General features: G+C 45.5%; 1 protein-coding gene across 3 annotated transcripts in view; it reads left to right on the top strand.

Annotated features, from left to right (window-relative positions):
• The first annotated feature begins 377 nt into the window (after positions 1-377).
• The window catches only part of LOC134336613 (caskin-2-like), a 300486-nt gene continuing 281765 nt past the window's right edge, over positions 378-19098 (top strand). Inside the window, exons 1-2 of one of the 3 annotated variants that reach the window (XM_063030953.1) lie at positions 378-671; positions 1658-2059. In XM_063030953.1, the coding sequence (XP_062887023.1) occupies positions 1966-2059 (94 nt within the window). In that variant the 5' untranslated portion in view covers positions 378-671; positions 1658-1965. The other 2 variants (XM_063030951.1, XM_063030952.1) reach the window with 2 other exon arrangements.

Raw genomic sequence — 19098 nt, 5'->3', positions numbered from 1 at the left:
TATTTTAACTGAACAATTTATTTAAGATATATATATATATATATATACTTAATGTAACTCAGTTTTTTTCTTTATTTATTATGTATTTCATTGTACTGGTGCCGTAAAGTTAACGCATTTCACGACATACGCCGGTGATACTAAACCTGATTATGAAGCTCAAAAGAACATCATAACTTCTGTAATGAGCCACCCACAGTGAAAATTGGTATTACCCAAATGGGGTTAATATCGAATGACTAATCCGATGGCTTTAAAAGAGAAACAACATGGCCAAAGCAAATACATTTTGAAATTCACTCTATTACCATAATTGTTATGCAAACACGACGAGGCGGGTGCCAGTGTGTACATCTCCCGTTTCGTGGAATGGATGGCTTAGTGATTGATGGGAGCTCGGTCCAATGCGGCTGGAGAGAGCTGTGGAGCCGGGAGGGGGAGGGCAGTTCCGTCCGCTTCCTCGCTATGCAGGTGCTAGTGTGTGAGAGTTTGGGGTGAAACTCAGCTGCTCCGGGAGTGTTGTTGGCGGAGGCGCGCTGATCCGTAATGCTGGCTGACTTGTAACCTCAGAGGCACGGCACAGAGACTACCGGCCGGCCAGAGGGTCGGCCTCTGCCTCTCGCTCCTGGGAGCTCGAGTTATCTGTGCTGCAGAGTTGTGTCGGACTCCCGGTATGTTGGGACGGCTTTAACGTGCTGCTGGTCGGGGCTCCGGGTGAGTGGCTGCCGTGTTGACCTCAGTGCTGTTAATGCTGCTGTATCTACTTTTTATCCCAACCGTCACACCGTACCGACTTCAGGAGTCTCTCTGCTGGCTCCCACCCCTTCTCCTCGCCCGGTGACTTTCTGGTTGGGGCCCAAGGTAGGAATCCCCGGGATCCGAGCTCGGAAAAGTTTGTGATTCCGGAGCGGGAATGCCTGCCGTGGATTGCTGGTTCTCCGCGTGGCCCGGGGAGATGGCCAAAAAGTGTTCGCGGTGAGGTCGGAGCACTGGGTCTCTCGGGATGTGTACCCGGTAGGGGTTGTGGTTGACTGGGGCTCCCGGGAGGTGTTCCCGGCGGGGTTTCTAGCTGATGAGGGAACCTCTAGGGTCTGAGGAGGGAAAGACGAGTTGCCTCCCGGACGTGGGGGCATGTTTATGTTAACTTTCCCAGGGTTTCGGGGAGGGAGATGGGTGTTGTTTGTGTCCGTTCCCGGGGGGGGGGCGGGGGGTTGTTCGTTCCCGGATCCGTGAGGGAAGGTGGTAGTGGTGGTGTGTGCATTGAATAGGAGGGGGGAATCTTTCCCAAAGTCCTGACGATGTGTCCCAATAGGGGGTGGGAATGTTTGCCTTTGGGGATTGTTGGGGGGAGGGGGTTCCCCTGTGTGGATGACCTTCGGCGCCGCTTATCCTTGGCACAGCCGGGGTGGGTTGGTTGGTGGGTCTGTGGGCTGGCACAGTTTCACGAGCTGAGCTTCGTCGCTCCTTGTACCCAGCGCAGGTGTGCAGACAGGCAGGCGGCGGGTGGCAGAGGGTTGCGTTGTCAGCGGCGAGAAAACTCGTAAGAAATGACGAAAGGCACCGGAGGCGGCGACGAATTTATTGATACTGGAAATCCAGAGCAACAAACGCGAAGTGATTAACTTATTAGTATGTGTTTTGTGTCCCCCTTCTCCAGGCTGTGAGCTGTTGGCTGCTCATTATTTGGTGGGACCACGGCACGGCATGGGTTAAATATTCCCTGGATCCAGGAGGCGGGAGAGGCAGAGCGGTGAGTCCCGGTCCAACCTTCTCTGCCTGGGAAATAATAGTTCACGGAAGGTGCGGAGCTTCAACCTGCAGTTGACCCGAAATTGATCACTTTCACTTTTGCTGGGCTGCGAAGATCGGGGGAAGGATTTTGAATGTGGTTGGCCGTCTCGGTGACCTATAGTCAACACAATGTAACCAAGGGAGTGCGAGGACGCACACGCTGATTGTCCAAACATGGGGAGAGAACAGGAGCTGGTGCAGGCTGCGAAGAACGGCGACATGCCGTCTGCACAGAAGTTGTTGGCGAAGATCAAGGCTTCGAAAAACAGTAAGTAAACCGATACTTTACTTACCGGACAGAGCAAGCCCGCGAGTCTCATCTTCGAAGTTTTCTGCCGTTTTTATTGCATATATTGGCAGGGAGTTTGTAGAACAGCGCGCTTTTGTAGTTGGTACCATGGCCAATAAGGAAGATCTGTGTGTTTGTTTTCCCCCAAATAAACGCGCTGTGTCTGGTCTGACTGGGGTTCGTTGAATTATAGCGGTGTGCAGCTTTAGATTGGACCTGTCCCGGACAATCGGAGGTAAAGGGTGAAATGTGAGATGAATCCAACATAGTAGCATTGAGGAACACACACAAAATGCTGGAGGAATTTAATAGACGAAACAACATCTGTGGACGGAAATGAACAGTCGACGCTTTGGATTGATTTAGACACTTCACCTGGAAGAGGCGGAAGCCAGGATAAGAAGTGGGGGGGGGGGTGTGAACAAGCTGCGGGTGATAAGTGAGACAGTGGCATTGAACGTTTTTGATTGTAAGTCCCTTGGCATCAACACGAGGTCAGGCACATACCACCAGCTGTTGAATCTCCCTTTAGTTCCTTCCCACCGTCTGCAAATAACACTATCACTCTGTATTCCTCCTTTCATGGTCAGAGAGAGAGCAGAGATAGGCCATTTAGCCCACTGAATCAACCATCAAATTCCCATTTATGAATCTTATTTTAGTCTTCCTGCATCCCCATTATTCCCTCATCTTCTACCAGGCATCTGCTGTGGTAATTTAGTGGCCATTCAACCAGTGGGATGAAACTGGACCATCTAGTGTGTGCCTGAGGTCAGAATGGAAGCCAGGTCTATGGCACTGAGGCTGCTACTGTGTTCTGCCCCAAGACTGAGGCAAAGTTATTGCCTATTGTGTTCTTCCCAGTAACTCTCGGACAGCCTTGAGCTGTGCAGGTTCCTCGTCGTCACTCCGTGACTTCAGCTGTGGTCTCTGTGGGGAGAAAGGGTAAGGTTTGCACCAGTTTCAGAGTCAAAATCCTTGTTCCTTGTAAACTCCAGCTCAGTGAGTTCCTTTTAAACTTTTACAAACTAGAGCTGAAGAGAGAAATGACTGGTTATTCTATGTGATAACTGTCCCACGACCTATGGGGAGTTGGCATATGTTGATGAAAGTGTTAAAAACAATAACTTGCATTTCTATATCTTGCCATAACATATACAGTTTGCCAAGGTGAAGCCCAGGTGCAATTATCCAGCAAAATTTAACACCCAGCTGTATTAGAAAGGCACTAGGTCAAATAATCAAATGCAGACCGAACCCAACTCTCTGCCCTGTTCTGATCCCGGCTCAGAACCCTGCTTTGTTCGTATACTCCCTCCCCTTTCTAATGCAGAACAGTCTTTCCTCAGCAGCGGTCTCACATTTGTACCCCACTGCTCCTCTGACCAAAAGCTTGCTTGCTTAATGGTGAATTTAAAGGAGCAAGGTGTAGAGAGAGTGGTAGAGATGAAGTGGCCACAGGGCTTGAGATCCAGGTAGCTGAAGGTACCGATGTCAGAGGTGGTCTCTTGAGCACAGGGTTGATGAAGAATTGTTACCTTATAGTCTGAAGGGAGCTGTGAAGATATGGAGAAGGTAAGCCTGCAGGGGAATCAGAACACAGTGATGAGAATTATGATATGAGGAGGATAGAAGGATTATCTTTTACTGCAGTAGTGCTCAGTTAACCTCAGTATGAGCACCCTTCCCTGTCCCCATTTGCAACTGACATCTGAAAAATCAGTGCTTTTAACATTTATTCACATTGGTTCCATTTTTTGTAGACTAACACAAGCTGCTCGGCTCAGATATAGTATAATAATGTTAGGAGGCCATTTGAACCATCACATTCTTGCTGGCTGCTAACAGAGCAATCCCATTCTTCTCCATTTCCCTGCATACTCTCAGCTTATTGTCTCCTGAGTGTGCCCAACACTCCCCTTTGCTTTCTTTTGCCATATCTGTACACCAAGGGGTAACTAGCTGTTAACCTACCAGCAAGTCTTTGTGAAGTGGGAGGAATTCAGCAGTCACCGGGGAAAGTACAAACTCTGCACAAGTGGTCTCTTGAAGTCAGATTGAGCTGGGTCCCTGGACCTCTGATGCAGGAGTTGTAAATGCCACACCACTACTGAGTCTGTAAACTTGCTTTTTGTCCAGGAAACTGACCAGAATTCTTTAAAAGAGTGAGCTTTTAAATGTGCACACAGATGCCTCTTTCTCTGACTCAGCCGGATTTTCCCCCCCCATCCCTGTTTAGGTTCTGCTGACCCTCCCTCCACACTGAAGGCTATGCAAATACATGCTGCCATAAACAGTGTTGGGAATTATTTCTCATGGTATAAACATGCATTTAGGCTAAGCTGTCAGGAAGTTGTTCGTGGAAGCTGGGGCTTCCACATTAGTAAACCAAAGTGGCAGGATGTGGCTGGGGAAAAAATGAGCAACAAGGTCTAAAGTGAATTTGGTTGGCTTCAGTTTGCTTTCTTTAGTTCCATTTTGAGTGAATACTTGACTGCTAAGTACCACTCATTGAGCAATCTCTTAAATGCAGTTGGAGCCTGCCTCTAGGATTTTTGCTGACCCAGAGTAGTTTACAGCCAATGAATGACTTCAAAGAGGTGGATATTGCTGTAATGGAGGGACAGGGTCTTTCACTAGAGTCCAGTTCTAATTGATTAGGTCAGAGTACCCAGCCCATTGTATTTGGACAGCTGTTCACATGGATGGTAGTGTCAATAGTGTGGTGGATACTGCACAGGAGACACTGAGTTACAGTAAGATGCACTTGGTGCATCTGGAAGTCACAAGGGTGATTATCTTCAGTTCAGGTATCTTTACTGTAGTCTCAGCCTTGGTCTGTCATTGTAGTTGGCTTGAACCTTCCCTCAGAGACTAGTGCAGAATGGAATCTGATGCTCACTACCTTTTAAGAGGTATTTAATTTGGAGACAGGACACAGAACGATCCGGACCTAATGTGAGAATTGAGATCAATGCGGATGGGCTAGAAGCTCCATCTGGCCATGGTGGGTTGAGGGACCTATTCTGTGTTGTGTGACTCCAAGGCAGGGAAAAGAGAGCAGCACTGCCAGAGGTACTGCCTTTCAGATTGGAATCTACACAGCAGTCTTCTGAGTAATGCTTGATCTTGTGCAGAAGTCAGCAATAAGCCTTATAAGAGGTTAATTTTAATTGTGAACAGTAACTTGATAATTGTCAGAAATGAGTTATGTTAAAAATATCAACTATGCTGATGTCAGTTGAATGAAAAATAGGTTTGCTAAACTCATTTGGCCAGATACCCCATTGCTGTAACTAGACACATTGGACCAGCAAAGTTTTGCCAGTTTCCCTTTTTTGGCTTCATCTGCTCAAATTAGCATCCTGTATTTTTCTAATTCCTAATGTTTCTCCTGAAATTATATTGCTGTCTCATGGCTCAGAATCAGCATGTGATTTGCAGTTGAGATACAAGAAACTACAGAAGCTGGAACCTGGAGCAATGCATAATCTGCTGGAGGGACTTATTTTCTCTGAACCAGTGCAAGCTGTTGGACTCAGGTAGAATGTTATTATGATGACGCAAGGTGACTGTTTGGCCCATTGTGTCTCTGCTGACCCCAGCAGAGCTAATGCATTCTCCCCTCTGTTTTCCTTTGCATGCTCTTGGCTTAGTATCTCCCACGTGTGTCCAGTAACTCCCATTAGATTCTTTTAATTATTTGCCTGCATGAGGGGTAACTTGCTAACCGTCACTCAAACAAGGTTTGCATGTGAAATGTCAGAAGTTCCTTTCCTCCCACAGGTGCTTTACCTGCTGAGTTCCTCCAGCAGATTGTTTGGTCATTTGTAGTTTGCTGTTTGTCTTTGTGGTCGATTTGAGGAAACTCATCCACAGCTCTAGTGTCTCACTTGCAACGTTGCCAACACCGAGGCTGATGCTGTCTTGAATGACAGGAGTAATGGATTGAAGTGCAACAGGGAAGTATCTGCAGTTGTGATGGAGCCCTTAACTAAGGTCATGAGGGTTACACTACCTGTTCATTTGGGGGGGGGGGGGTGATGGAGGAATTGATTTTTTTTAATAGCTTGAATTCCTCCTGTTGGAACAGCTAAGATTGTCCATTGATGAACCTTTAGTTGACTTCCTTCCTAAATTTCTCAATGAAATCTGCCATCCGTAGCTGTGCGCATTTGGCTATCAACCCAGTGTTCTCTGGAAATCCTTGGTCCATTGCTCTGTGTTCCTACCCTCTACATACTTCCAGTGCTATAACCCTCCAAGAAACCTATGCTGCACACACAAAATACTGGTGGAATGCAGCAGGCCAGGCAGCATGTACAGGAAGAAGTACAGTCGACGTTTTGGGTCGAGACCCTTCGTCAGGACTAACGGAAAAAAGAGATAGTAAGAGATTTGGGAGGGGGAGACCCGAAAATGTTCCACAGTTTCTGGTCTCTTGTACATCTGAATTTATTTTTGCTGCGTTGGTGCTCATCCCTTTAACTGCCTAGGATCTCGGCTTTGGAATTTCTTCCTAAAACACTTTGCCCAGTGGTATTCATCGACTGTGATGAATTGACTCCTGCCCAAGAAGGGCTTGGATCTGCTGCAGTTTGCCTTTCACTACAATTGGTCTGCAGCGGATGCAATCTCACTGGCTATCTACTCGACGTTGGATCACCTGGACAGTAGCCATACCTACGTCAGACTGCTGTTTACTAACTACAGCTCAGTGTTCAACACAATCATGCCCTCGATTCTGACTCATAAGCTCCAAAACCTGGGCTTCTTCATTCCCTCTGCAACTGGATCCTTGATTCCCTTACTCGGAGACCACAGTCAGTGTGGATCAGAATTAACATCCCCTTGTTGACAATTAACACTGGTGCACCTCAGAAGTGTATTTAGCCCACTGGTCTACTCTCTCTATACCCAAGATTGTGTGGCTAGGCACATCTCAAATGCCATCTACAAAATGGCTGAATTTTAGATGGTGATGAGGTGTACAGGAGTGAGATAGATCAGCTGGTTGAGTGGTGTCACACCAACAGCCATGACCCAACATCAGTAAGGCTAAGGAATTGATTGTGGATTTCAGACCCATATCAGTTCTCATCGAGGCATCTGCAGCAGAAAGGGTGAGCAGTTTCAAGTTCCTGGGTGTCAACATCTGAGAATCTATCCTGGGCCCAACATATTGATGCAATTACAAACGTGGCATGATAGCAGCTACATTTCATTAGAAATTTGAGGGGAATTGGTATATCATTAAAGATGCTTGCAAATTTCTTCAGATGTACTGTGGAGAGCATTCTAACTTGTATCACTGCCTGAAATGGAGGAGCCACTGCACAGGATCAGAATAAGCTGCAGAAAGTTGTAACATACCCTCTTCTATTTGTTACCGTCAAGGAAGAGGTACAGGAGGAAGAAGACATGCACTTAATGTTTCAGGAACAGCTTCTTCCCTTCTGCCAATAAATTTATGAATGGACACTCAACCCATGGATACTACCTCTTTTTGCTCTTATTTAATTCAGTTTCCTTTTTTCGTATATACTTATTGTAATTTATTATGTATTGCAATGTACTGCTGCAACAAAACAACACATTTCATGACATATATGCCAGTGAAATTAAATCTGATTCTGCCTGTGAGCATTACCTAAAGGCTTCCTTTAGCATATCACTTGTGTTCTCGATTACAATATGTCCAGTATCGTGTCTCTGTCTTCCCTAAAACCTACTCCTTCAACCAAAAGTTTGGGAAGATACCAGTTCTAGTATCTCCTCAGGCAAAGCCCTCGTTTAACTTCCGTTAATACACGTTGGGTATTTTCCTGGGTGACAGGCGCAATAGTCTAGTTTAATCGGGGGCGATTAGTGGTTCGTGTAATACTTTACAGCATCAGTGATCGGGGTTCAATTCCTGCCATCTTTGTAAGGAGCTTGTGTGTTTTCCCCACGACTGCACAGTTTCCTCCCAGTGCTCTGCTTCCCTCCCACATTCCAAAGACGTACAGGTTAGAGTTAGTAACTTGTGGGCGTGCTATCTTGGTGCCAGCATCCTGGTGACACTTGTGTGTTGCCTCAAACATGATTGGACTGTTGGTAGTTGACGCAGTACGATATAGTTCACTGTATGTTTTGATGTTTCAATGTACATGTGACAAATTAAGCTGTATCTTTAGAATTCTCATTTAACTCTGTGCTTTTGAGTTTAACTGGAAGAGTGCAATTTCAGATCTTGCTGCTCTCCATTAAAATAATAAATTATTGTAAATGGAATGTAAATTAAAAGAGAATCGCCTTCAGAAATTTAACTGGAGCATTTTGCATTACTTGAATTCAAGTCACACTACTTGAATAGTTATAATGAGGCACTTTTGGCATCTACATCTTTCCAAGCAGTCAGGAAGTATCTCTTGAGTTTGTATTGCAGCTTTTACCCTGTCTGACTAATTAGTGCTGAGAGCACAAGCTGTTAACACAGACCACAGCAGCCACAAGCCTCTCAGCCACTTCCGAACTGACAAACTCCATTACAATCAGAGGTTTTGACCCCCCCCCCCGCCCAGGACTTGGCGACTACCTTTAAGTCTCCACTTGCGTGTCTTTTTATTTTAAAGCTGCTTTCTCTGGATCATTCGGTAACTTGCTCCATTTGCTGTTGAGGTCCATAGTTCCTGAAGGCTTTGTGATAATGTTTGAGATCACTGGATCCTGCCCTTTGATTGGAATCTTGCACTGTATCACGTGGCCAGACACACCTAGGTGCAGCCATGTGCTTGATCAGTGTTGCCTGATTTCTGTCTGGCCCTTCAAGCCAGTAGTAATAATCTTGGTTGGTAAGGGTCAACTTTCTGCCAGCTGGCACTCGAGCAGAGATGTCTGTGACGTGTAGCCCTGTACTTCCAAGTGACGCATTGAAATCCTTGGGAACATTTACCTACAGTTCCAGTTGTACTCTGCACCTCCCCCATCAGTGGGAAAAGTTTGAGGAGACTGTTACAAGAAATGTCTTTCAGGATGTGCTTGTGTATAGTAGAAGTGGATACTAAGTGGACTGGCTTGCTTGTTTCAGCTTTTATTGTGCTTGGAACTGTTTCCATAGCTCTTCTGATAAAATAATTAGAACTGAGTTCCCAGTGTAGCTTGGTTTCCCAGCCACAATGCAGTGTGATACCTCCAGAAGCAAGATTGAACAAGATCTGTGCTGCCTGATTCCTTGGTTTATTTAAATTAGATTTGAATGCAGTTCTCTTTTGAAATATACTGAAATGAAAACATAAATTGGTTTACTTTTAGATCTGGTTTGTGTATGTTTTCTGACATCAAAGTGAAGGATGGCTGTTTTGGAATTCTTTCAGCTTGCATTGACACTTGTGCTCTGAATTATCAACAGGGTAATCTATGACCCTGTCTCTCGTTTATTGTCCATTGCCTGAAGGGGTACTGGATCTCACAACCCACTTCATATTCTTTTAGCCCATCGCATCCACATTGACCCCTTTGCCTATCACATTAATCCTACTTGCCTGCAATGTTACTGTGTCCTTCTGTGCCTTCTCTATTTAAGTGTCTGCTTAAATGCCTTTTAAATGTCATCAAGGTGCATTCCTTAAGGAAAGAGTCTTGGTAAGTCATGAGTTCCCTGACTGCTTTCTGCACTTAGTGGAGAAACAGCCCCTTGTTCAAGGGAAAAAGTGTTTGAGATGGGAGGTTTCAGTTTTTGTGCCCATTATCAGTGTTGGTTTTGATCTGATGTCCACATCTCTAGGAGTAATATTTGGATTTCATTTTCATTGGGTAATGATTCTGTGTGGTTGCCTGGTCGTGCAAAATGGCCCTGGCCATCTTCAGAGACAATGTTTTTAACTGAGAGTTTGTTCGAAGGTGGGCTATATCATAGTCGATTTCCTTTTGAGTTCAGTGGAAAAGGCAGACCTGAGGGACTTTTTTTCCGTCCCTTCCTACCCTGTTACCCTCTCTTGTCTACATCCCCAAAAGAGGGGCAAATGAGATGAAGTGCAGCATCTCTGCTCTTGTTCTCCATATGTTATTCCTCCTTTTAATCGAGCATAGCTAAATTAAAAACTTTGCATGATTACCTCCAGAGCGCACACATGTGATGTTGCACTAGGTAGGCCCAGTGCCAGCAATGACTGGCTGTCAATGTTGATTAATATTGGGGCAGTGTTCAGAGATTTGATGAATTCCTGAAAATTTTGGGAGCAGTTCCTTAGTGGAAAAGTTTCCATTCAAGATGATGTACAGTCCATGCTCAAAGTCTTAACTTCATAATTGTTCTGGCCCCCGCCTTCCTGGCACCACCACTGACTGGCTTCCGGGCACACCTTATCTAAATAGCTGCAACCCTCTGGGATCTCTCCAAAGTAGTAATTTGTCACTGTCGGCCTCGATAATGTGCGTCCACAGGATGTTTGACCCCTTGGGCATTGCAGCTGAGTCCAGTTTTCTGTCCTGTTTGCAAAGGTGCAGGAACCAGCTGAGCCTAGTGGACAGTAATAAGGGGAGGTTTCACTCCGCCCCACGAGCTGACATCTGACCAGAGATGTCACTAAAGGATGGGGCTGGTCTCTCTTTACAATATTGTCGGAGGCACTTGTCTTTTTAATGACAATGCCTCTGCTTCGGATGACGTAGGTTCAGTCCTGACCTCTGCAGCTTTTTGAGTGGAGTTTGCATGTTCTTGTGACTGCATAGGTTTTCTCCCACATCCCAGTGACTTGCATGCTATAGGTAACTTGTCACTAAATTCTCTCTACTATGTGTGTTAGTGGTAGAATCTGTCTAGACTTGGAGTAAATGAATGAAGGATGGGTCTAGCCCCATTCCCGCGCAATGCTGCATGTTGCCGTCCTTTGTGGAGAAGTTCTTCCAGAACAACTCCTTTGACCACAGGGCCATCAGGCAGGGTCAACACGGAATGTCTTCCAGGCACTGCAGGAGAAGGATATGATGGACATAGTGGGGTGGTTCCCTCAGCAGTCTGTCCAGGTCATCTGGCAAAATGCCTCATTGCCAGATCTCACCAACAGGCACCAAGACCTAGCCTGGCTGGCGGTGAGAGGGGCCCTCCCAGTCAGACACCTCCTGTACACCCAGAACGTCGTCTCCACACCCCACTGCCCAGGGGAGGACTGCAGTGAGCTGGAATCAGTAACCTACCTCTTTTCACACAGTGGGTTTGCGGAGAAGGTGTGGAGAAGAATGAAAGGGCTGGTGTCACACTTCATCTCCAGCAGCTGCATAATAGTGGACTCTCTGCTCTACGGGCTGTTCCCGGGGACGCACATGGAGACAAACGTCCTTGCTGCTGGCAGATCATCAATTAGGTGAAAGACTCTCTTTGGTCGGCCCGAAACTTGATGGTCTACCAGTACTTGGAGATGTCCGTGGCAGAATGCTGCCGACTGGCACATTCTCAGCTGCACGAGTACATACTGAGGGATGCACTGAAACTTGGTGCAGCCACCGCAAAGGCCCAATGGGGAAGGACCACAGTTCACGGTTCTTTTCCCACGGGAGTGGGAGGGGTTGGGAGGCGGGGAGTATACCCCTCAACATTGGTTGTACAACATGAACCAACAGAGTGCCACAGGAGTGGCTGAAATTGGTAAACTGTATAAAGTGTAATGGTAATGTCATTGAACCATTCAGAGTTTTGGAATGGTTTATTGTAAATAATTTTATTGTGAATAAAGTATATTTTGTTTAATTAAAAAAAAAATGAATGCTTGATGCTCGGTGTGTGCTACTGAAAGGTTAAATAAAGTCCCTGTCTATTCTCCAGACTGATATAGGTGATCTTGTGTCATTATATTATCAGAAAATCAGGGACTTTTTCTTTGGTAACCTGTACAACATTGATCCTTCATCAGGTATCTGCAGATAATCATCTTGTAGGACTTTGTTCTGCTAAATTTAGCTGAAGTGTGCCCTGTATAATAGCACTGCAGTTAAATAGCATTTACAGTAAAGTAATCATCTACAGTAAAATCTTTCAAAGTATATCATTATCAGCCCAATAGATGGTCACTATCAGTTTTAATTATTGAGATTGGCAAAGTGAGGGTTAAAGTTCTATTTATTTATTCTGAGGTGCTCCTTGGGACAGGCCCTTCCGGCCTAACGTGCTGTGCAGCCAGCATCCCACTGATTTAACCTTTGCCAAATTGCAGGAGAATTTACAATGACCTATTAACCTACTAACCAGGACTCTTCTGAACTGTGGGAAGAAACTGGAAGCACCCAGAAGAAACCCATGCACACAGGGGAAGAACTTACAAACTTTCTTACAGTAGACGCTGGAACTAAACTCTGATGTCTGGGCTATAATAGCATCGTGCTAACTGCAGTGCACAAGAGTGGGACACGTGATCCCTAGTGGACGAAGATTGGTTTGTATCCCTACTTCGTTTGATCTGCATTACTGTGATGCCTGATTTTGTCATGTTTGTTGTAGTATTTGTGTAGGTGCCCGATAGTCAGGCTGTTGAGTTGGATGTTTGCTACCTGAGCCTGGAGTGTTGGTTGTTCAAAGCCAGACACTTGGAGTGCTTCGGTTCTGTGCTAATTTTCGGAAGATGGTGGTCATAACATATTATTGAGCAGACTTGGTGGCACACAATGCCATGCTGATGTGTCTGGGTGACATCACTCTTGTGTGGGTGGAGGAATTCGACCTGAGCCTATAACCAGTTCCTAACACTAGCTTCTTTAAGTCCCAGTGATGAGTCACGCCAGTGAGGAGTCTGGAGACTCACTCTATTCTGAGCAGTGAGTCACTTTCTCTTTAACCACTAATTTAGACACCCTATGTAACAATCGGAAAGATCACTGTGTTGTCAGGTAACCTACTGGTGCAAGTCCAGTCTCACACGCACAAGTCCAGTCTTTCCAGGGAGTATGTCAGTAGACGGTGAGGGGCCAAGCCAAGTGGAAGAGCAGTTCTTTACAAAAAGAGGAATAAAGTGGCAGAAACTTTTTCCTGTGGCCCTGGTCAAAGACTGGGGATACATTTAAAATGTTTCTTTGAGTGGAAATCTGTACTTCACTGGGGGTGCAAAAGGGCTGGACACCTCTGACACTGGGCGGCAGCACGGCTTCTTCCTATGCTGTATGATCTGTCGCTTGAATTAAATGAAGGGAAAGGAAGAGAACTTTAGACAAAGAAAATTTCTATCAGAATGTCCATTATCCTCCTGAGATAATCCACCAGAGAGCCAGAGACCATAGAGATCCATGAGGAGATCCTGGAAAACATGGATGACATTCCATATTTGGAAAGCCACTCGAAGTACAGGCACAGGGCGGTAATGAAATGAAAAGTGAACTACTATTGGTGTGGCCTTTGGTTTTCTGAAGGAGAAAGAGCGTAAGAAGATCAAAACCTGAAGCTCAGGTTGAAGGTTGTGATCTACTGCTCCTTGTACAGTTCTGGGATGTGGACTATCTACATTTGGAATCTCAGTACTGGAGAGTTATCACCAACGCTCTCTCCACATAACCATCAAAATTCAGTGACAGAACATCATTGTCTTTTCCTAGACTAATATCCTTAGTGTCGAGGGCCTAGCAACATTGTGCTATTTGCTTGGCACAAGACTCCCAAAGCAAGCAAACCACATATAGCTCCGATGTGGCAAGAACTTACTAAGCAGAGGGAAGAAATAATTTGAGGATGTTCCCAAAGACTCCTTAAAGAACTGTATCATCCTCACTGACATGTGGCTAATAAGACCATAGACCAGGGGGTCCCCAACCTTTCTCGCACCGCGGACTGGTTTAATATTGACGATATTCTTGCGGACTGGCCGATGGTTGGCGGGGGAGGGTGGAGGTTGGTCAAGTTCAACAGTGTGTGACAGGGAATGAGGAAAGGTGCAGCTGACATTTATCATTTCATATCGCCAAATGATATCGTTTCCTTGCAGCCCAGTAGCACATCTTTGCGGCCCGGTGGTTGGGGACCACTGCGATAGACAAGCAGTCCCCAACGCTGCTGGGCCATGAGGAAACAATATGAGTCAGCTGTACTTTTCCTCGTTCCCTGTCACGCACTGTTGAACTTGAACATAGGGTTGCCAACTGTCCCGTATTTGCCAGGACGTCCTGTATATTGGGCTAAATTGGTTTGTCCCATACGGGACCACCCTTGTCCCATATTTGCCCTGCTAAGGTAGAGTGTTCCTATGAAACCATTCGTAAGCCAAAATGGCGTAAAGTGAAGAAGCAGTTACCATTAATTTATATGGGAAAAAATTTTGAGCGTTCCCAGACCCAAAAAATAACCTAGCAAATCATACCAAATAACACATAAAACCGAAAATAACGCTAAGATATAGTAAAAGCAGGAATGATATGATAAATACACAGCCTATATATAAAGTAGAAATAATGTATGTACAGTGTAGTCGAGAAGATTAAGCCAAAACCAATTTGTAGAAAAAAAATCAGCACGTACACGAATGAGCACACAGATGCCCACGCAAGGCTTCATGGTCATGGTAGTCTTTCTCGGGGTAAACACAAGTATCCCGTATTTGACTGCTACTTTTGCCCCTTATTTGGGAAGGAGAAAAAGTTGGCAACCCTAACTGTGAAAGACAAGTTGAGGTGAGTTTAACTCTACTTGAACACCACCACCCCTCCCCCGGTCGGCCGGTCTGCAAGAATATTGTCAATATTAAACCGGTCAGCAGTGCAAAAAACGGTTGGGGACCCCTGCCATAGACCATAAGATATAGGAGCAGAAGTAGGCCATTCGGCCCATCGAGTCTGCTCCGCCATTCAAACATGGGCTGATCCAATTCTTCCAGTCATCCCCGTTCCCCTGCTTTCACCCCATAATACCCTGGTTAATCAAGAGCCTGTCTATCTCTGCCTTAAATGCACCCAATGACTTGGGCTCCACACTGCTCATGGCAACAAGTTCCACAGATTTACCACCCTGTGACCAAAGTAATTTCTCCACATCTCTGTTCTAAGTGGATGTCCTTCAATCCTGAAGTCGTGTCCTCTTGTCCTAGACTCCCCTTCCATGGGAAATAACTTTGCCATATCTAATCTGTTCAGGCCTTTTAACATTCAGAATGTTTCTATGAAATCCTCCCCTCATTCTCCAGGGAATACAGCCCAAGAGCTGCCAGACGTTCCTCATATGGTAACCCTTTCATTCCTGGAATCATTCTTGTGAATCTTCTCTGAACCCTCTCCAATGTCAGTATATCCTTTCTAAAATAAGGAGCCCAAAACTGCATATAATACTCCAAGTGTGGGCTCACGAGTTCCTTACAGAGCCTTAACATCACATCCCTGCTGTTGTATTCTACCCCTCTAGAAATGAATGCCAACATTGCATTCGCTGCCTTCACCACCGACTGAACCTGCAGGATATCCTGCACAAGGACTCCCAAGTCCCTTTGCATCTCTGCATTTTGATCTCCCTCCCCATCTAAATAATAGTCTGCCTGTTTATTTCTTCCACCAAAGTGCATGAACATACACTTCCCAACATTGTATTTCATTTGCCAGGGGTCCCCAACCTTTTCTGCACCGCAGGCTGGTTTAATATTGATAATATTCTTGCGGATCGGCCGACAGGGGGTGGGGGTGTTCAAGTTCAACAGTGTGTGACAGGGAATGAGTAAAGGTGCAGCTGATTTGTATCGTCTCATATCGCCAAATCATATCATTTCCTCGCGGCCCAGTGTTTGGGGACCACTGTCATTTGCCACTTCTTTGCCCATTCCCCTAAACTATCTAAGTCTCTCTGCAGGCTCTCTGTTTCACCAACACCATCGCTCATCCACCTATCTTTGTATATCAGCAAATTTAGCCACAAATCCATTAGTTCCATAGTCCAAATCATAGACATACATCATAAAAAGCAGCGGGCTCAACACCAACCCCTGTGGAACTCCACTAGTAAACAGCAGCCAGCCAGAATAGTATCTCTTTATTCCTACTTTCTGTTTTCTGCCGAAGAGCCAATGCTAGTAACTTACCCTGTAATTCCTTGTAATCCTGACTACAGTTACACAAAGTAAAGAGGAAGCATTCATGATGCCGGTGCAAATCACAAAACCATTTACTGGGGAGTGCACAAACCCAGTGTAAGTGGCAGAGGAGTGCCCAGCCTCGTTATTCTCATCCTCCATCCTCCACCCCACCACCTGTACACTCACCCTGTTGAGCAGCTTTCTGTGGCAGCGCGGGGCTGGTCTCACATTGGGTTCATTCTTGCCTTGGGACCAGAGTGATAGCGAGTTGTCCTTGAGGCGATATAAGAGGCGGGAAGAGGGTTTGACAGGGGAGTGTGTGCAGCCATTCGTGTCACAGGAAAGCTGAACTGAAGGAAGGTAAGCAGCAGCTCACCAGACAAATCCACCCAGCCTTGGTTTTGACTTGTGTTCTGTTAGAGCATTACCACAGTCTGACTGTCAGGTTGCAACATGCCACAGCTCTGTGTTAGTATTTTGTTTCCTCCACTTGTGCTGATTGAGCAGAAAGCAGCAGCCCAGAGCGTTCATCATTATAAACACAAAGGACCACACCAGGGTGGGGGACTTGTATGCTTTCTATTTAACGGGCTGTCAGTATCCAGCTGTTTTTTTGTTTAGACGTACAGGTAACAGAGCCTTCAGGGCCCAATGAGCCCTTGCTGTCCTATTTCACCCATATGACCAGCTAGCCTGTGTGCCTTCTAAAAGAGGAAAGTAGCAAGGCACTGTTGCCCCACCCACCCACAACACAGCCACCCCAACGGACACCAGCATTTGTTATTCCTCGAGTAAATTCTGCATCTAGTTCCAATCTGGTTTGTGAGATTTGAAGTGAGCAACCCAGCGCTGGAAATGACATCATAAAATGGATTAGAGAAAGTGACACGGCTCAAAGGGCAGCTGGAATTCTTGGCTTTATGTGTGGGTCACTGAATGTGAAAGCCAACCACTGCTCTGCTAGATGTGTTCAAGGTGATCATTGCTTTTAATAATCCCAATGCCGAGTGAAGTAGGAATCTGAGCCGGCAGTGTCCTGGCTGATCATTATCCCTCAGCTGACATTATTTAAAAAGAATTATTAAATCATTAATCCCATTGTCTTTGGACCGTGCCATGTGCCACTTTAGCAGATATATCTTCTATGTTTACCACAGTTATTTGTTGTGCAAAAATTCTTGAGTGTGAGGAACCATGGGATAGGCTGGCATCATGTAAGCCCTGGCTTGTTCTTGCTTTTATTTGAGAGGGGAAGCTTTTTGATCATGGAATATCCCTGTAGAAACATCAGGAGGGCTGGAGAAATTGAGTCAAAAGTTTTACTACATGGAAACAGGCCCTTCTGCCTATCAAGTCCATGCCAGCTAAGTTTCTCCCTGAGCTGTGAGCCCACGAACATTACCTGATAGTTTTTCACTGCTTATTTTTTAATAATGTAGGTTTTTGTAGTTTTTTTTACTGCACGGACTGTACCGCTGGTGCAAAACAACACATTTTGCAACATGTGTCTGTGATAATAAACCTGATTCTGATTAGCCTCATCTATCCCCAGATGATTTTATAAACCTCTAAGGTCACCCTTTAGATTCCTTCCCTCCCTAAATGTTTTTTGTGGATGTGGTGAAGTGTTGGAGAAAATAAAAGGGAAAGGCAGGGGAGTCAAGGATTCCTTTGGAGACCGTGATGGGGGAGTTTAATTCTGCTCTCTGTGGAAACCTCTGGAATGTAAGTGCTATTTGGCAAACTTGCGCAGGTTTGATTAAAGCGGGAGGGAATAGCGAGACTCAGCAGGATGATATCAGGGGTACAATTCTACAAGACTAGGTATTGGGAGTGGGGTGTCAACATTGAGGCTGCAATTAGGGCAAGGGAGGATCATCGAGGGGCTTGAGAGAATTCGGCACATTGAGGGGCCTAGTGGAAAATGTTCAGTTGCTGAAGAAGGGTGAAGATCTGCAGAAAGGGAGTCGTGAGTAACTCAGCCAAATGAAGGCTTATTCATGTGGAGGTGACTACTGAGGCTGGACAAATTGTGTCATGTATGAAGGTAATTGGAGAAACAACTTCTAAAGGGGAAATATTAAAAGACATGGCTTTTAATGAAGGAGACTTCCATCGGGAGATCCAGCAGCAATGGTCTGGATAAGTGCCTTCCACACTTAAACACTGGCACATAATCATAGAAATGTCAATGGGGTTTTAAAAGTTTTTTAAAGAGTATTAAACAATTGTTTGTCAGCAGGTGATATAATTAAAGGTAAATTCTGTATGTAAAACTGAACAAATTAACTGACAAAAATATTTTTTGTGTAGTCATAATGGGGCCCATAGCCTTTTTTTTGCTTAGGAATAGTTGCTTGGATGTTTATTAAGGAGTACAAATGTACTCTGATTGCCTAGTTAGGTGAATGAAACATCCTTCACCATTACATTGTTCAAACTATTTATTTATTGAGAAACAGCCTTTCGGACCTTTGAGCCGCACCACACAGCAATCCCCAATTTAATCCTAGCCTAATCACGGTATAATTTACCTCCCAACCAGTACCTTGGACTGTGGGAGGAAACCGGAACATCCGGAAGAAACCCACGTAGTCACAGGAGAACATGCAAACTCCTTGGATCGCCGGTGTTGTGCTCACCATTACGCTTTACTGCTGTGGTACTTCAGTCCTTTCCCAGAATGCACACTATAAACTCAATTCTTTCTGTGTCTCATCGGTCCGTTCTGCTGATCAAGTCCAGGGGAAGTTTGGTTGCTGGTTGAGCAGATTCGTCTGGTGGCACTTTTAGAGCTGCTCTGTCGCAGCTCCAGCAGCTGAGCTTTGATCCTGACCTCTGTTGTCTGTGGAAATCGGGAGTTCTCCCTGAGGTCATGTGGCTTTCCTCTGGGTGCAATCACAAACGAGAAGGTCTGCAGGTGTTGGAAATCCAAGCAACACACAAGATGCTGGAGGAACTCAGCAGGTCAGGCTGCATCTATGGAAAATAGTAAAGAGTCGACGT

This window comes from Mobula hypostoma, chromosome 22, assembly GCF_963921235.1.
Source record: "Mobula hypostoma chromosome 22, sMobHyp1.1, whole genome shotgun sequence".
Taxonomy (NCBI): Eukaryota; Metazoa; Chordata; class Chondrichthyes; order Myliobatiformes; family Myliobatidae; genus Mobula; species Mobula hypostoma.
The sequence above is the reverse complement of the archived record's forward strand: the minus strand, read 5'-3'. Positions and strand labels throughout refer to the sequence as shown.